Source organism: Sorghum bicolor, chromosome 3, assembly GCF_000003195.3.
Source record: "Sorghum bicolor cultivar BTx623 chromosome 3, Sorghum_bicolor_NCBIv3, whole genome shotgun sequence".
Classification (NCBI taxonomy): domain Eukaryota; kingdom Viridiplantae; phylum Streptophyta; class Magnoliopsida; order Poales; family Poaceae; genus Sorghum; species Sorghum bicolor.
Genome location: NC_012872.2, coordinates 197293 through 212752, shown reverse-complemented (window position 1 = coordinate 212752; position 15460 = coordinate 197293). Strand labels below are relative to the sequence as shown.

The 15460-nt window shown below is 39.7% G+C and overlaps 1 protein-coding gene across 1 annotated transcript; it reads right to left on the bottom strand.

Moving 5' to 3' along the window:
* LOC8078070 (NAC transcription factor 25) lies at positions 3648–5870 on the bottom strand. The gene is made up of 2 exons (XM_002454821.2): positions 5547–5870; positions 3648–4498 (listed from the first exon to the last, which is right to left on the bottom strand). The coding sequence occupies exons 1-2, from the start codon at positions 5758–5760 to the stop codon at positions 3648–3650; spliced, it is 1065 nt and encodes a 354-aa protein (XP_002454866.1). The 5' UTR covers positions 5761–5870.

Below are 15460 nucleotides of genomic sequence, written 5' to 3'. Positions count from 1 at the left end.
ACGACTGCAAAGTAAGGATCGGAGTGTATCTTCAACTGCGTGAAATTAAAAACGCCAGGAGAGGATGCTATATATCTTTCTGATCGATGATGATGGATCGCTTCATGTTTCTTAATTAATCTGTTTGTTAGATACGACATGATGAGCAGTTTTGCGCACGTACGTTTGGGATTAGTTTGAGACAATAATGTACTTACTACGTACGTCGTACTGATAGATGACGCATGGTGCATGCAGTTCATTCCTGCTTTATTTATTTCTTCGATCATGTGTACTACGTACTGTATATATACTTGCTGTGCTGCTGGATGAAAAACGGAACCCGGAGCTACCTGCTTGGGCCGGGCCGGGGTTATTTGCACTGCAATACTGCATGCATGCATACAGCATACATATGTGCCGTGCACGTGCGTGCGTGCTCTGATGATGATGATCTCCCGGTTCATTAATTAGCACTCCGATCCCTTGCATTATATTGATGAACGTCGTACATATACTCTCTCTATACCTACTTGCTTCGAGGTTCAACTCCTATAATCCGTGCCATTTATAGAAAAAAAATATCAATATCTATGACATAAAGTATTTTATGAAAATATATTTTATGACAAATTTAATGGTATTAATTTGGTACTATAAATCTTAGCGTCTTTTCTAGAAATTCGGTCAAAGTTTTAAAAGTTTGACTTAGGACAACTCTATAAGTTGAAGCTTTGAGACAGAGGGAGTATAGAGAAAGTCATTTTGGACAAGGTTTAAATCAAATATTATGAATGAAAATCATAAATAACACTTTTAAGTTGTTGAGTTTCAAAATATGAAAACCATATGGATAGATTTGTCTTGGAAAAATTTTCATAAAAATATACATATACCAATTTTTGATAAAATATTTTTTATAAAAATAAGAAGTTAAAGTTAGGCTTTCGAGATCATGTTGCTGTCCTAAATGGCTTTCTTTATAGGTATGAAGGGAGTATATGATTGTGACATCTTGTGCTGAAAATGCTTAGGGTCTGTTTGGTATAGCTCACAACAGCTTCATAAGCTGTTTTTTTTGCCAAATACTTATTTCTAAAACAGCTTCATCGGTGAAGCTGTTTTTCTTCTCCTCTCACAAAGGCATGAGTTGGAATGAAACTCAAAACAGTAGCTTATTGCAACCCTCTCCCATTTTCTCTCATCTATACATAAAGTGGTTGGTAAAGCTATTTTACCAAACACTTTTTTTCAAAATAGCTCAACTTCACCTATAAAATTGATCATAAAGCTATTTTCTAAAAAAATAAATTTACCAATAAAGTTGAACTGTGCCAACAAGCCCTTAGAATATCTCCTACTTCTTTCTTTTTGATGAGATAGTAGAATATATAAATACTCTACTTAATTGGTATGGTAGTGTTAGCTTGAAGGACTGAACAGAACAGCGGCAGGAGAAAATGCCTTCTGGCAGTACCTTATTGATACTAGTGTGTCCGGCCCGTTTGAATCTCGAAAGATATCCAAACATTATATGATAGTCGATATATTGGAGTATGCTATAAAAGGGACAAGCTGCTGGGCCGGGCTGGGCCGGGTCTGTCCACGTGCCTCGTGTTGGGTCACGTGGCCCATGTCAATGATAAACTAAATGCATGCCGTCTTCCCCACTTTCCTCTCCATGCATTTCGCACATGCCATGCCACCTCCTGGCTATTACAAAAGAACTAAAAAACTTACTCTTCTTTATTTAGCATAAAAACTTTAGGTGTTTCCAATTTGTCTAAACTTCAAATTTTTCTTTCCTATCTAACACTACAGTATTTTAGACATACTATACCTTGGGGCCATAGATATAAAAAGACTTATATGTCCCGAGTGGCGGATCTAGAAATGATGTAAGGGGGAGAGCTAAATAGTAAAAAAAAAGCTAAAAATCCTACGATAAGTCAGTGCTGGGTAGGGCTGATTGAACAAGGAAGCCTCCTGCTGCTGAGCTAGCTGTTGACGTGGGCTGTTTATGGGCCAAGCAGATTTAAGAAAAGCATGTATTTTAGTGAATAGCAATACTATTCTTCAGATTAGAGGTGCAACCTATATTGTTCACTCATTGCTTCATATATAATTTGTGTCATCGCAATAGGTGTATGCATTTTTTCATGCCTTTAGTTTATCTTCTCACGCATGCCATTGTTCAAGTGCTCGGGAAAAAATAGCCAAAAAATAACTAGAACACTTGGAGGGGTAAAAATGTCTTTTCACAATGCAACTTACCACCGTTAAGTGCTCAACTCACGGTAGTGTTAGTTTGGGAACAAAAATTTGAGTTGGTGCTAGATAAGGAAGATTTGAAGTTTAGGTGCTAAATTGGAAAGAGAAGTTTTTTGGATGTCAAATAAGGATTTTTCTCTATAAAAGAATGATTACTACTCCTCTATTTTCAATTATAAGTCACTTTATTTTTTTGGTACATCAAATTTACTATATATCTGACAATATTATGTGTACATATATAACAAATTTAATATACCAAAAAAAGTTAAATGACTTATATATAATTGGAACAGAGAGTACTTACTAGCTAGCCGTCGACTCCGCGCTCTAGCATATAATCTACAATCTTATATATATACGTGTGATGTGAGTATTTATTTTTTTTTATAATGGGTAAATTCAGGACACACGTACGGCTAAATCAAAATTATTGATGATCATGACCTGCTTACTCTATCTATCTCTCTATTGATTTCCTAATAACACAATACCCATATTATTTAGAATACTTTAATATCTTTATCTAGTGGTGATTAATTTACCAAGCAATCTATATATGTTTTCATCCTTTGCATTGCATCTGGGTGGGTTCCTAATATGTATTTAGTAGAAACCATAGGTTAGGTTATAAATATAGCTCTTTAATTGTTTCGCCTTTTTTGCGTTAATTATGAATCTACGTTTTTGTTCTTAGTTTCTGTTTATTAGTTGCTGCAACTTTTTATTCATGTCCTAAATTCAAAATAGAGATCCTAATCCCAAGCTACATTTTTTGGTTACTACAATAGCGCATAAACAATCATTTTAGGCTGCAATATAACACTAAAAAATTATGATATTTGCACTGTTATTATAAATAAAGCCATCTTTCAGGTCACAAACATACAAAATAAATAAAGATATATCATATATATACTTGTTCAAGCTACACTGTTGTGTTCAGTTGAGGCAAGAAATTTGCTGCTCTCTACTAACAAGTACACTCGTAAATAAAAGAAACGTACAGGTAGCTAGCAAGAACATGAATAATAATACACACATGACTAACATTAATTAAGTACATGGGATCTATTATTAATAATACATTTTGATGCAAATATATCTGTAGTAATACTACGTGCACATATATATGTACCAGTTTAATTATAAATATATATAATAATATACTTTGTTGTAGTACCAAGCTATAGCTAATCATTTAATTTAGACCCGATATCAATCCGGCGGAGTAGTTAGACACGTAGGATCGATGTATGGCAACGTACGGTCCGCTGCTAGGTACGTAGCGAGCGTCAACGAACATAGAGCGCCTCCCCTCCAGAGCAAGAATGCAGCGTGGTGTAGAAATTAAGGCCAGGACCTATATATAGCTATATATAGGAGTAGCTAGCTAGCTAGAACACCTCGTCGGTGTCGTCGGATATGGAGAAGCACGTGGGCGAGGGCGACGACGACATGCTGCTGTGTCGACGTTGGTTTTCGTGGGCGGCGGCGGCGGCGGCGTCGAGCATCGCCGTCATGTAGTTGGCACGCTTGCTGCTGGGCTGCAGGAGGTAGAGCTCGTCGATGGCCTGGAACGACAGGTTCCTCTTGATGGACTCCAGCACGGAGACCAGCCCAGCATGGTGGTGGTGGTGGGCGTGCGGCGGCGCGGCGCTTTCGGCGGCGGCGTGTCCGTGTCCGGGCCCCTGATCATCATGCTGCTGCTGCGGCATATGGTGGGCGGACGGGGACCCCGCGCCGCTGGCTATAAAGTACTGCAGCAGGTCGTCGCTGTTGTTCCAGTCGTCGTCGATGACGACGTCGCCAAACACGCCGGCGTCAGGCTCGGGCTCGGGCACCAGCTGATGATGATGTTGCTGGTGGTAGTCGGTGGTGTCTTCCATGTCCGCCGCCGGGCCCAAGGAGACGCCCTTCTTGCGGACGCGGCAGAGGACCCAGTCGTCAAGCCTCATGGAGTTGGCGGCGGCGGTGGTTGGCCTGCTGGCGGCGTCTGTGTCGAGGAGTCTGTACTCGTGCATCACCCACTCCGTCTTGCTGCCCTTGGGGGACCGCCCCTGGTAGAAGACGAGCGCCTTCTTCACGCCCAGGCAGTGCGCGCCGCCGGCCGCCAGGATGGGCTTGTCCGTTCCCGTCGCCTTCCAGTAGCCCGACCCCGCCGTGCGGTTTGGCCGGGCGCCGTTCGGGTACTTGCGGTCACGAGGGCTGAAGAAGAACCACTCGCCCTCGCCGAACATAGCCTTGTCTGCAATTATATTATATTAGAGCAACTCCAACAATTTGCCAAAAGTACTTGGCATTCTAGGATTTTTGCCAAAACTATAAAAAACAGCCTCCAACAAGTTGGCAAAACTACTTGGCAATTTTGTGAGCTTGACAAAATTTTCCCTTCACTTGGCAAATATGCCAAGTCCTCCATCACTTGGCATTATGTGTATCACAATTTGCCAACTAGTTTTGCCAACTTGTTGGAGCCTCAATTTTGTGATTTTGGCAAAAATACTAGGATGTCAAGTTCTTTTGCCAAGTCCAAATAACAAATTATTGGAGAAGACTTCTTTTTTCACTTAGCATTTGGTTTTGAGACTTGGCAAAAATATAGATTTGCCAAGTGAGTTTTAGCAAACTATTGGAGTTGCTCCCAACGATTGATATATCAGTCATATATATATATATATATATATATATATATATATATATATATATATATATATATATATATATATATATATATATATATATATATATATATATATATATAATGCATGCTGTGTTTATCAAAGAAACATATATATCATCATATATGCACTGCTGAATGGCTGATAAATTTGGCGACTAAACAAAAGTCATCGACGGCGGGCGGCCTCATCTGTCACCGTATCACCAGCCTGTCCTTGCATAGTTTGTATCTAGCGGACAAGACAAAGAGAAGAGACGCTAGCTGCTGCCGGTGCTTCCCGTCGGCCTTGTTCTCAACGACCACCACCGGTGCCGTTGCTAGCTTAGCTTGATGAGCGAGGGCGAGAAATTTCCATAAGAGATCGTCCAATATTAATAAAAGGATATCGAGTGTACATGCATCGATCGGCTAGCTAGCTAATTTCACTGACGAACCGGGAACGAAAAGACAGGCGAATGATATGATCCATCTGCTGACGGCCACCCGGATCGATACATTTGCGATCGATTTTTTGAGTATACATATGGAAGTTAATTAGGATGATGATGCGGCCGGCCGGCATGGATTGTTGGATGCTGTGAGCAGCTAGATCAGGACGGACGACTGGACTCACCAGGGAGGTCCCATGGGTCGAACTTGTAGATGTCGACGTCGGCGATGATGGAGGTGACGGAGGTGGCGGTGCCGGCGATCTTCTTCTTCAGGTAGCAGACGATGATCTCCTGATCGGTGGGTTGGAATCGGAAGCCCGGCGGCAGATGACACCCACGGAACACCAACGACGACGACGAACCCCCCGACCCTGACCCTGCTGCTGCGCCTTCCATAACTATCAATATATATCTGTCTCTGTCTATCTATCAGGATTATTGTTGAGGATGCAAAAAAGAAAAAGGAGCAAGCTAGCTTTGCTAGCGTTTTTGCTCCAACAACTATAGCTAGCTTTCTATGGCACTAGCTACAATAAGCCAGCTGCAAACTTTTGAGCTCAGTAAGCTAAGAGCAAGTGATATATATAGGCCTGCCCGTGGCGTGTGTCCCCGAGATTCCTACCACATACGTTACCGCCGGCCGGGGGCAACACATGTACACGTGCACATCATCCATTCATCGACCGGCCGGCCGGGTGCCGATAAAGGATCGGATCCATTTCATGATATTGGATCCGGTTCGGATTTGGGGCTTCCCTGCATCTATATATCGCAAGCAGCAGCAGATCCAATTTTGCTGATGCCCAACCGTTCGTCAGCTTTCCATAAAAGGTGCCTCGTTACCCCCAGTTCCTATGTGCAGCGCCAACAGTACGGACGCCGTCCACAAATTTATACATGTATATATGTTGTCATTTATTTACTTATATATAATGAAGTATGTGCCAATGTGTGACAGCGCCGTACTGTTAAATTAATTTAAAAGTTTCCATCTCATGCTCATCACCGAAGAGAACAACGACGGTATGTACGTGTGTAGACGATCCGCACCTGAAGCTCAAGATGCTTGATCGATGATACATCATATATGATCATGCATCCATATATATGCGTGGTCGTCTCAACCTCTCAACAAGGGATGATATACAAATAGCAACATTGTGGCCACCTCGCCTCACCTGCATGCATGCTCATCTCTCGTCAACTCAAAACATCATATCTCGAGTTACCGTAAAGGTTAAGGTCCCGTTTGGATGCAAACTACTCCCTCCGTTCTAAATTATAAGTCATTCCAAGAATCTTAGATAGTTAAAGCATTTTAAAGTTTGACAAAAAATATAGAGAGAAATATAAAGATTTATATCATAAAATAGGTACACTATGAAAATATAACTAACAAATAATCTAATGATACATAGTTGGTACAAAAAATGTTATTATTTTGCTATATAAATTTGGTCAAACTTGAAAAACTTTGACTCTCCAAGAATCTTGGAATGACTTATAATTTGGGACGGAGGGAGTATTAATTTTTAGAGTATAATGTGGGCTTGCAAATTTTTAGAGTATTAATCTTGGAATGACTTATAATGTGGGTTTGCAAAATACTTCAGTTTCCAAAATCCGCTAGGTGTTTTGGATACAGCAAAGTTATAGTTTCTAAAATGGTTAAGGGAAAGCCAAGCTTCGAAGAACTTTATGCAAAATACAAGAATAAATGAGGGGATACTGAAGGACCCAAAATGATGATCAGAGGGGCAGCCTCAAATTTCTTTCGAAACTTTTGATCCTTGGCACACAAACAACCCAAAACAAAAACTCACCAAAGACGTGAGATATTCGTGCTAACGGGTAGCAAAATACCACACGTAATGTTTTAGGCACACCAAAAAATACTCGAACACCGATGGAAACAAACTCCCAAATAAAGAGATCGAATTGCATAAAACTGGAGGTGGCGAACTGTCTGCTACAGTACCTCTCGGACAGTCCGCTACAATATCCCGGACTGTCTGTTACAGTACCGCGGACTGCTGCTACAGTGCTGTGGACTATTTGCAGTTCAAAAATCAGAAACGCAAACTTGCTGGACCGGTTCTGAGTCTTGGCGGAAAAATAAACAGTGGACTATCCACGAATAATTCGCGGACTATCCACAGTTCAAATATTTAGAAACACCCGAAACGACACAAAAGTGTCCCCGACACCTATACTGTCCGCGGTTCACTGGCGGATTGTCCGCGAATCGCGAATCAGCAAGAACAGAGAGGTATGAAAATCACCTCCAACCAAAAATCCGATTGTTAGGCTATCAAATCAAAACCAATTGCCACAAAATTTTAAAGATATGGTCACGAGGCAATAGGTAGGCTACTTCTAGGAGATCATCGTCTAATTTGAAGCCAATCAACGAGAAATCAAAAGAGAAGGGAAAATAGGGTTTCTTAAAACCTAGCCACAAAATCGACCTGATCTATGAGCTCGTGAGGAATTAGTTGATTTTCCTTCAGTGGAAAGGCTCAACTCATGTCATAGCTCAAGCCAACACAAAAAGAATGAATCAAATCGGTCTCAAAACAGCGAATCGAGGCTAGAACGAGAAGGAGGAAAACAAGAACGCGAAGAACACAAACGCAAAGAACACAATCAACTCATAAATCAAATCCCAAAGGACACAAGGAGGTGAAGGCCTCCATTCCCGCAGCAAATCTCAGTGCTTACACAAATTCTTGGATTTATGGACCTCTCTCACAAGTAGAAGACTAAGGGGAGGGGAAAAAACCTAGAAAGGATGACTGGAACATTCCCAAATGCCCCTAGATATTTTTGAGCGAACTAGCTAGCCACAAGAACATTTTAGTCCAACTCAATATAACCTAGATCCGACGGCCACCGCGCCCTTCATGAGGTATCTTAGCCTCGATGCTAACTCCTCGATGTCGCCATGTGCCGTCTGTTCTTCGGAACCTCCGCCCGGGTTTTGAGGCCCAAACCCGTGAAACCCGCCGCGAGTAGCGTACTCCATATGCTTTTCCCGCCACTCGACATGTGTCACCGCCATCCTCGACCGGCCAGCACGCCCACCAAGTCCTCCTGAGCCTCGCCCGACTCGCACGTCCGCCGTCTTGACTTGGTCAACACGGTCATTCCCAGGTACAGTTGCACTTGTCGATGTCCCAGATGTCAGCCACTGCAGCTGGTCACCCGGCCTCCTGGTCCGCCAATCCAATCCTCATGTCCTCCCTTCACCGCTTCAGGTCCTCGGCACAACATGTCTCTACTTGATTTTCTCCTCACCGTCGACCACCACCTCCGAGCTCCACACCTGCACATCACAAGCCAAGAGACACGTCGCACGATCCAACTCACGCTAATGGTTAGTCACTAACTCAACCTAGGTCGTGGATCACGTTGACAATCACTCATCACAAATCGAACCACAAGGGCACATTTCAACCTTGTGTTCGCAGATACTTAGAAGCAAATGAATTGGCAAAGAACTCAAACTGACCATCAAGACATGAAGATAATTGGATCATCAACCATTGTAGCGATGAGGTAGCCACTATTGTTGTTGTTAAGATATGGCTACTATTCATGTGGATCAACAACAATCGGCCAAGCAGCACACTACCTTTGGTCCTCTATCGCTATAAGGTAGCCATGACTGATTGTTGTTGACAATAATCTGAACATGATTGCATTTACTGATGACAAAAGGACTGAGAAGATTGTGCAACAAAGAGGTGTTTACGTATATACAACCAAGGTGGTGCCTGTTAGGCTTATCTCATGCACACACAAAAAAAAAGAAAAAAAGAAGATTGTAGCAAATGCACAAGGAAGGATCAATGGAGAAACAAGTAGAGTTGATTCCTACAAAATCTATATATACCAAGCAAGTATAGAAACCAAAAAAAGTTATTTGTACATCTGTTGAAGCTTGATCAGATGTTATGGCTGATGAGATGTTTATTAACCTTAGAACAAATATGGCCGATGAATTATAATTAATCATGACCCTTAAGCAATTCTACTCTAGGAGTTAATAATTTGAAAAAACTAGGGGACATATATACACATTCAGACCCAAAGTTAGCCAACCTTGAGTGTTCTGTAAAATCAGAATAGCTGGTTTCCCATTTTTCAAGACTAGTCAAATCAACAATTGTACTTCACCATTGAGTAGATGTCATCGAGACGATTGAAATGCATACATGGAACATCTAATTTGGAGTCTAGAATTATAACTTCGGGAAGATCCACACTTGTGGAAACTGGCCAAGCCAGTATTGACAACCTGTTAATAGTTCTGTTATAACAGAAAATTGTAAGAGTTTCTAATCCAAATAGGGCAAGAACTTCCCACCGTGTAAATATAAATTAAAGGGTCATATGGCCGGTTAAGGACATATACAATCAATCAAAAAACAATACGATTTACATGCTTAACCTCTCAAGCCCTAATCTCTTCCAATCTCCTATTTGTTGTGGTTGCTTTGTCTAAACAATGATGGAATGTGTTCTAGCTAGCTTGCCGCCGCTATAGGGAACCCCAAGGTGTGCTTGTCTTGACGGGGTCACTCCTAGGCGATCTCTCTTTGGTTTTTGTACGTTTGCCAAAAGTGATTTCAGTAGAGGCTGAGGTGCACCTTTGTGAGTGCACATGGATGTGCTTGTGTAACGGTGTGCTTTAGCGTCAACACTTTATGTCCCTGATGGTTTTTTTTTTTGACTGAAAACAATGTCCCTGATGGTTGGCCATGGTTGATTGACCTGCAGCTGCATCAAGTATGATTAATTCTCTGAAGACGCATTAGCAAACAAATAATTCTTGATATTTTCATTAAAACATAATAAGCATCAAACCATAAATTCGGTACACTAATGAAACCTTAGTATTTGCACAAAATACATATATCCGCAGGCCTTCAAATAATGTTCCCAGCAGGCATTTTCTCTGCTACCACACTCCATAGAGTAGTAGTACTATATATATAGCTAGCTTTGGTGATGACTAAATTAATAGGTAACTAATCGCAGCTAGCATACATGCATATATGAACTGCAAACGATGAGCTGAGCCACCGGCGACAAAAACCATTCTTTTTTATAGGGACAAAAACATTGCTTTGTTTTGTTGATTTCGGACTGTCACTGTACAGAGTGATCCCCACATCTCAGTTGTTAGCTAGCAGAGAAAGATCCGATATGGCATCAGCGTGTATTACCTAGACGATGCAAACAAAGCCTCTCGGTCTTTTAAATACATATATAAACTGCTGGATTGGTCTCAGGTCTTAATCTCATCGGATCACATATATATAACCGGTGATATATAATTCCACCAAGCAAATTATATTAGTACTGATCGGTTCCAAATCACAAGTCACCTTATAGTTTTGTTCTAATTTAAACTTCTCTAATTAACTCTGCCAAATTATTTAGTGAATTTTGGTGGTGGCTGAAAGAAAAAAAATTGTAATACACTAATTCTTGTGCTATATAACTCTAAACTCATATTTTTTATTGTTTATATTGCATATTCTTGTAGTTAGTAGATGTGTAGTCATAAATCATGCTAATATTTATTTAGATCTATTTTTTTTTAAAAAATGTATACTTCATGTGTAAGTCTAATAAAAAAAGTTTGTGAAATTTCGGCCGGATTTTACGAATTTTGGTAATTTTGGGGTGGCCCAAAATTTGTTAATACCAGAATTGAGAACCCTGCTTAGGACAACCATAAAGTGCTATATAATTTGAAAAGGGGGAGTATGATACTAGTGCATTATTTGATTTGTTAGTTTTGCTATATTAGCAACAAAAAAATTTTCCAAATAAATATGATGTGCTTTCATTTGGGACATCAATCTGATGGGTTTCGTCATTTGGAAAATGTTTAAAAAGCTAGTAACGAGCTTGTCATTTGGTCCTTTTTTGTATATATACTACTAATGAGATACAGATAACAGGTTCTAGCTCGTGTATCTTATATATAAAATACTGTCTGATGCAGTCGTAACGACGGACGTCTACACAGTTTAGGAATCTCCCCTACTGTATGGTATTTCTAGCTGAGGAAAAACAGAACAAGAGGTGTACTACTATACCTCGCTCCAGTGGCAATATATGAATGCATGACGATCGACACACCGCATACACGCATTCATCCGATCCTCAGCTGCATGCAAAATGTCGTCAAAGCTCCGGCAGTCCATGAATTTTGCTTGATTCTCTGGTTCAGCTAGACACACTGAATAGTAGCAATAATGGAATGCAATAAGATGCTGAACCTGAATATAGGAGGAACCTAATATGTGTGTGCACAGCTAGCTGTGATGATGAGGCCGATATATATAATGCTATTCCATTTTATTTTATTTTATTTTATTTTATTTTATTTTATTTTATTTTATTTTGCGAAACATGTTACTCCATTATTACGTCAAAAATAAAAACTTTATAGTGCAATTCGGTACCCTCTGTCCCTGAAAGCTTAAACTCCTAGAATCCGTGTCAGTTAAACTTTTTTAACTTTGGCCAACTTTATAGAAAAGAGTATCAATATCTATGATAAATGAGTATCTTAATTATGAAAATATATTCTATAATAAATCTAATGGTATTAATTTGGTACTATAAATCATAACATTTTTTCTATAAATTTGGTTAAAGTTTTAAAAATTTGATTTAGGACAACTTTAGAAGTTGCAGCTTATAGGGATAGAGGGAGTAGTTAACAATGGAACGCAAGATGATGATGCACCAACATGCCACAATAATACACATTGCCATGCATGCTTTAGTTGTCGACTAATTTGAAGCCTTAGTACTGAGAAAAACTAGCATGCCGGGCGGCAAGTACTGAGCAAGAACAGTACAGAGACGCTTCTATTTTCCGCGAAAGATCGAGGATCTCTGTAGCTAGCTAGCTCAGTCCAGATCTGTGCAGTCGTCGACAGTAGAGCAAGCAAGAACAAACGATAATGGCAGATCAAGCTAGTATATATGCGTTGGTTATGTTCAAATCCTAGCTAGTAATAATATAACTTACTCGTATATTAGAAACATTAATTATATTGACTCACTCTGAATAATGCACGGTAACTGCAGAGAGTCTATGCAGGATCGGACGGATATACTGCGGTAATATTGCCAAGCAGGCGACAGGTACTAGCTAGCTAGCTGCTATATGAAAGATACGTGTGCGAGGGTCGTTGTTGCAGAGTTACGCACGGGATGACTTCGTCGAAAAGTTTGGTATATATATATATATATATATATATCCACGGGATGAAAACGAGTTGTATTGTTTGCCCAAGTATTCGTTTCCCATTGACGCATTGCATTGCATTCATAGCTAGGAACCTTCCATGTTGTTTGTTAATTTGTCTGTATATGTGTATGTATGTATACTCCTTGCCCAACACGTGGAACCACCTGCGTGGACGCCTGGACGGACGTACTTGTTTTGCATTACTTCGTCGTTCATGCATGGCCATGCATGACCTGGTAATAAAAGCAATAATTGGGCAACTAAAACTCTATCTCATGCCCAACAACGAACAACAATGTTCTAGCTGGGAGACCCTGTCCAATTTATATATGTGATTTTCTTTTTTTAAAGCATACTAGTTTTTCTTTTCTTTCAAGCATGAAGCATGACGAGTACATAATGAAATGTCCTAATAATATATAGCATCTTTTTCTACAAGTAATTAAATTACAACTGTATCCAAATCCGTTTAATCATATGATTATTATAGACTGCTTGAGCATCATTTTGCACTCTGTAGTTAAAATTCTTTCGCCAATAATATGTACTGAAATGTGTCTGTCCCTGTCTAGGTATGAAAGTCTGCATGATCTCTACCAGCAGACCTTTTCTGATTTCTCTCACTTGTTTGGTCATCACAAACTTCTCCTCACCTGCTTCAGTTCAATTCCATACTACAGGTACAGCGCAAATGATATGGGACCGGACGGGACCCGCAGTTTATCCAAACTGATTAACCCTGCAGCTGTGATTATATATTATTACATGATACTTCCATGTAGGAAACACCCTTAGCTTCCTCTCACCATAGTTATCCAATCAAATCAAATCAATATATAATATAATCGTATCTCTGCAGAAAACAAGACACCTGATGGACAGCGACCGCCAACCGGTATATATATGTATGCAGTCGCTCTTCTGATCTTAGCCACAACATTGCTTCTGCGTTCAGGAACATGTGCATGTCCATCTCTTGATATATCTGCCGAATAATATAAAATTAATGTACTTCCATAACTAGCTAAGCTAGCTAGTAGAGGAAATCAGACTGAAAAGTTTTGACATCAGAAAAATCCGGCTGAGGTAGCTAGGTCATAGCAGATGGGGGACTAAGTTGTTATCTGTTATAAACAAACGAACATCGCGGGTGGCTTCAATGAGGCCACACGCCGAGTGTGAGACGAGATTCAGGTTTACTCCTGACGGTGAGAGCGATGTGAACATATAGCATCTTCCTTACTTCCTTTTACATGTGGAGGTAGATTCTCACACGTTTGGTATTTGCCCTGCCGGCCAACATAACAAACTATTTTTCTTTCATTGGTTTTTTTATATCTTATTATCTACACCTAATAATAAAGAAGTAAAATTTCAGTCCATCTTAAATTTTCATCCAACCTATAATCATAAATTGACTCGGTTTTGGCCAATTCACTTGAGATTGGAGTAGGATTGGCAGCGTGGCAGCGGGTGCTCCTCGGTTCGGACCGTCTTTCTATGTTGGGTGGGCCGGATCGCCTTGTGTTTTCGGTTTTCCTCTTTCAGCCGCGCAACCAGACCTTCTTTATCCCGACATATTTTTTTTAGTCCTGTGTGTATGCCACGCGGATCTCAGTCACAATCGCATTGGAATCAACGCCTCCAACAATATTTTTAAAAACAAATGTGTATCTCTGTTAACAAAAATAAGGCCCGATGCGAACTCATCGTAGATGCACTGGTTAGTTTCTTATGTAACCACCTAAATTTAAAAATTCTCAATCTATCATATTTTCTAAAATTTATTTTAGAATTTCAAAACACTACTCTCTCCGTATAGGATTTAGAAATCGTTTTGAACAAGGTTTGGGTCAAACATTGGAAATATAAATCATCAATAACTTTTAAATTGTTGAGTTTGCAGATGTGAAAATTATATGAATAGATTTGTCTTAAAAATACTTTCATAAAAGTATACATATATCGTTTTTAAATATTTTTATCTAAATAGATATTTATATGTGGTGGCGAAGTGGCGGGGCATACATATATTACATAGACTAATAGCTAGAAATACTTCAGATACATCATATATTATTGAGAACTTAATTAATGGTTATTTTGTCTTTTGAAAAAAAACAAGTATATATAGGTCTATCATGGCTCATGATCGTAGTATCTTCTTGTGCCCAATAATTTGTCTTCTATTATAACTAACTAACCACAAGTGCTTTTTCAATCCAAATAGAAGACATGTTTGGCTACTCTTTCAGATCCAAATACAAAGGCCTCGTCAACTTTTTTACATTTATATCTTATCATTTTATATTTGGATTCTTATTTAGAGTACTTAGAGAAGAGGTATCTATTTAGATTAGGATATAATTCTTAAGGAAGAAAATGTCTACATTCAGAGATGGTTGTCTCTGCCTACCGTACGATAAGATCAAGGCCACCACCGCTAAATGTAAACAATGAGACGGACAAAAGTTAGAAATCGATAATGATCCCGGGTTGCAACGCACTGGCACTTTTGTTAGTTATTACTGATTGGAGATCTCAACTAAGACTTAGGATATAATTCTTAAGGAAGAAAATGTCTACATTCAGAGATGGTTGTCTCTGCCTACCGTACGATGAGATCAAGGCCACCACCGCTAAATGTAAACAATGAGACGGACAAAAGTTAGAAATCGATAATGATCCCGGGTTGCAACGCACTGGCACTTTTGTTAGTTATTACTGATTGGAGATCTCAACTAAGACTTGTTTTTTTCAGTGTTTCATCAAAACTAAGACTCTTATTTTTACGACTCCACATAAGATGCGCTAGAG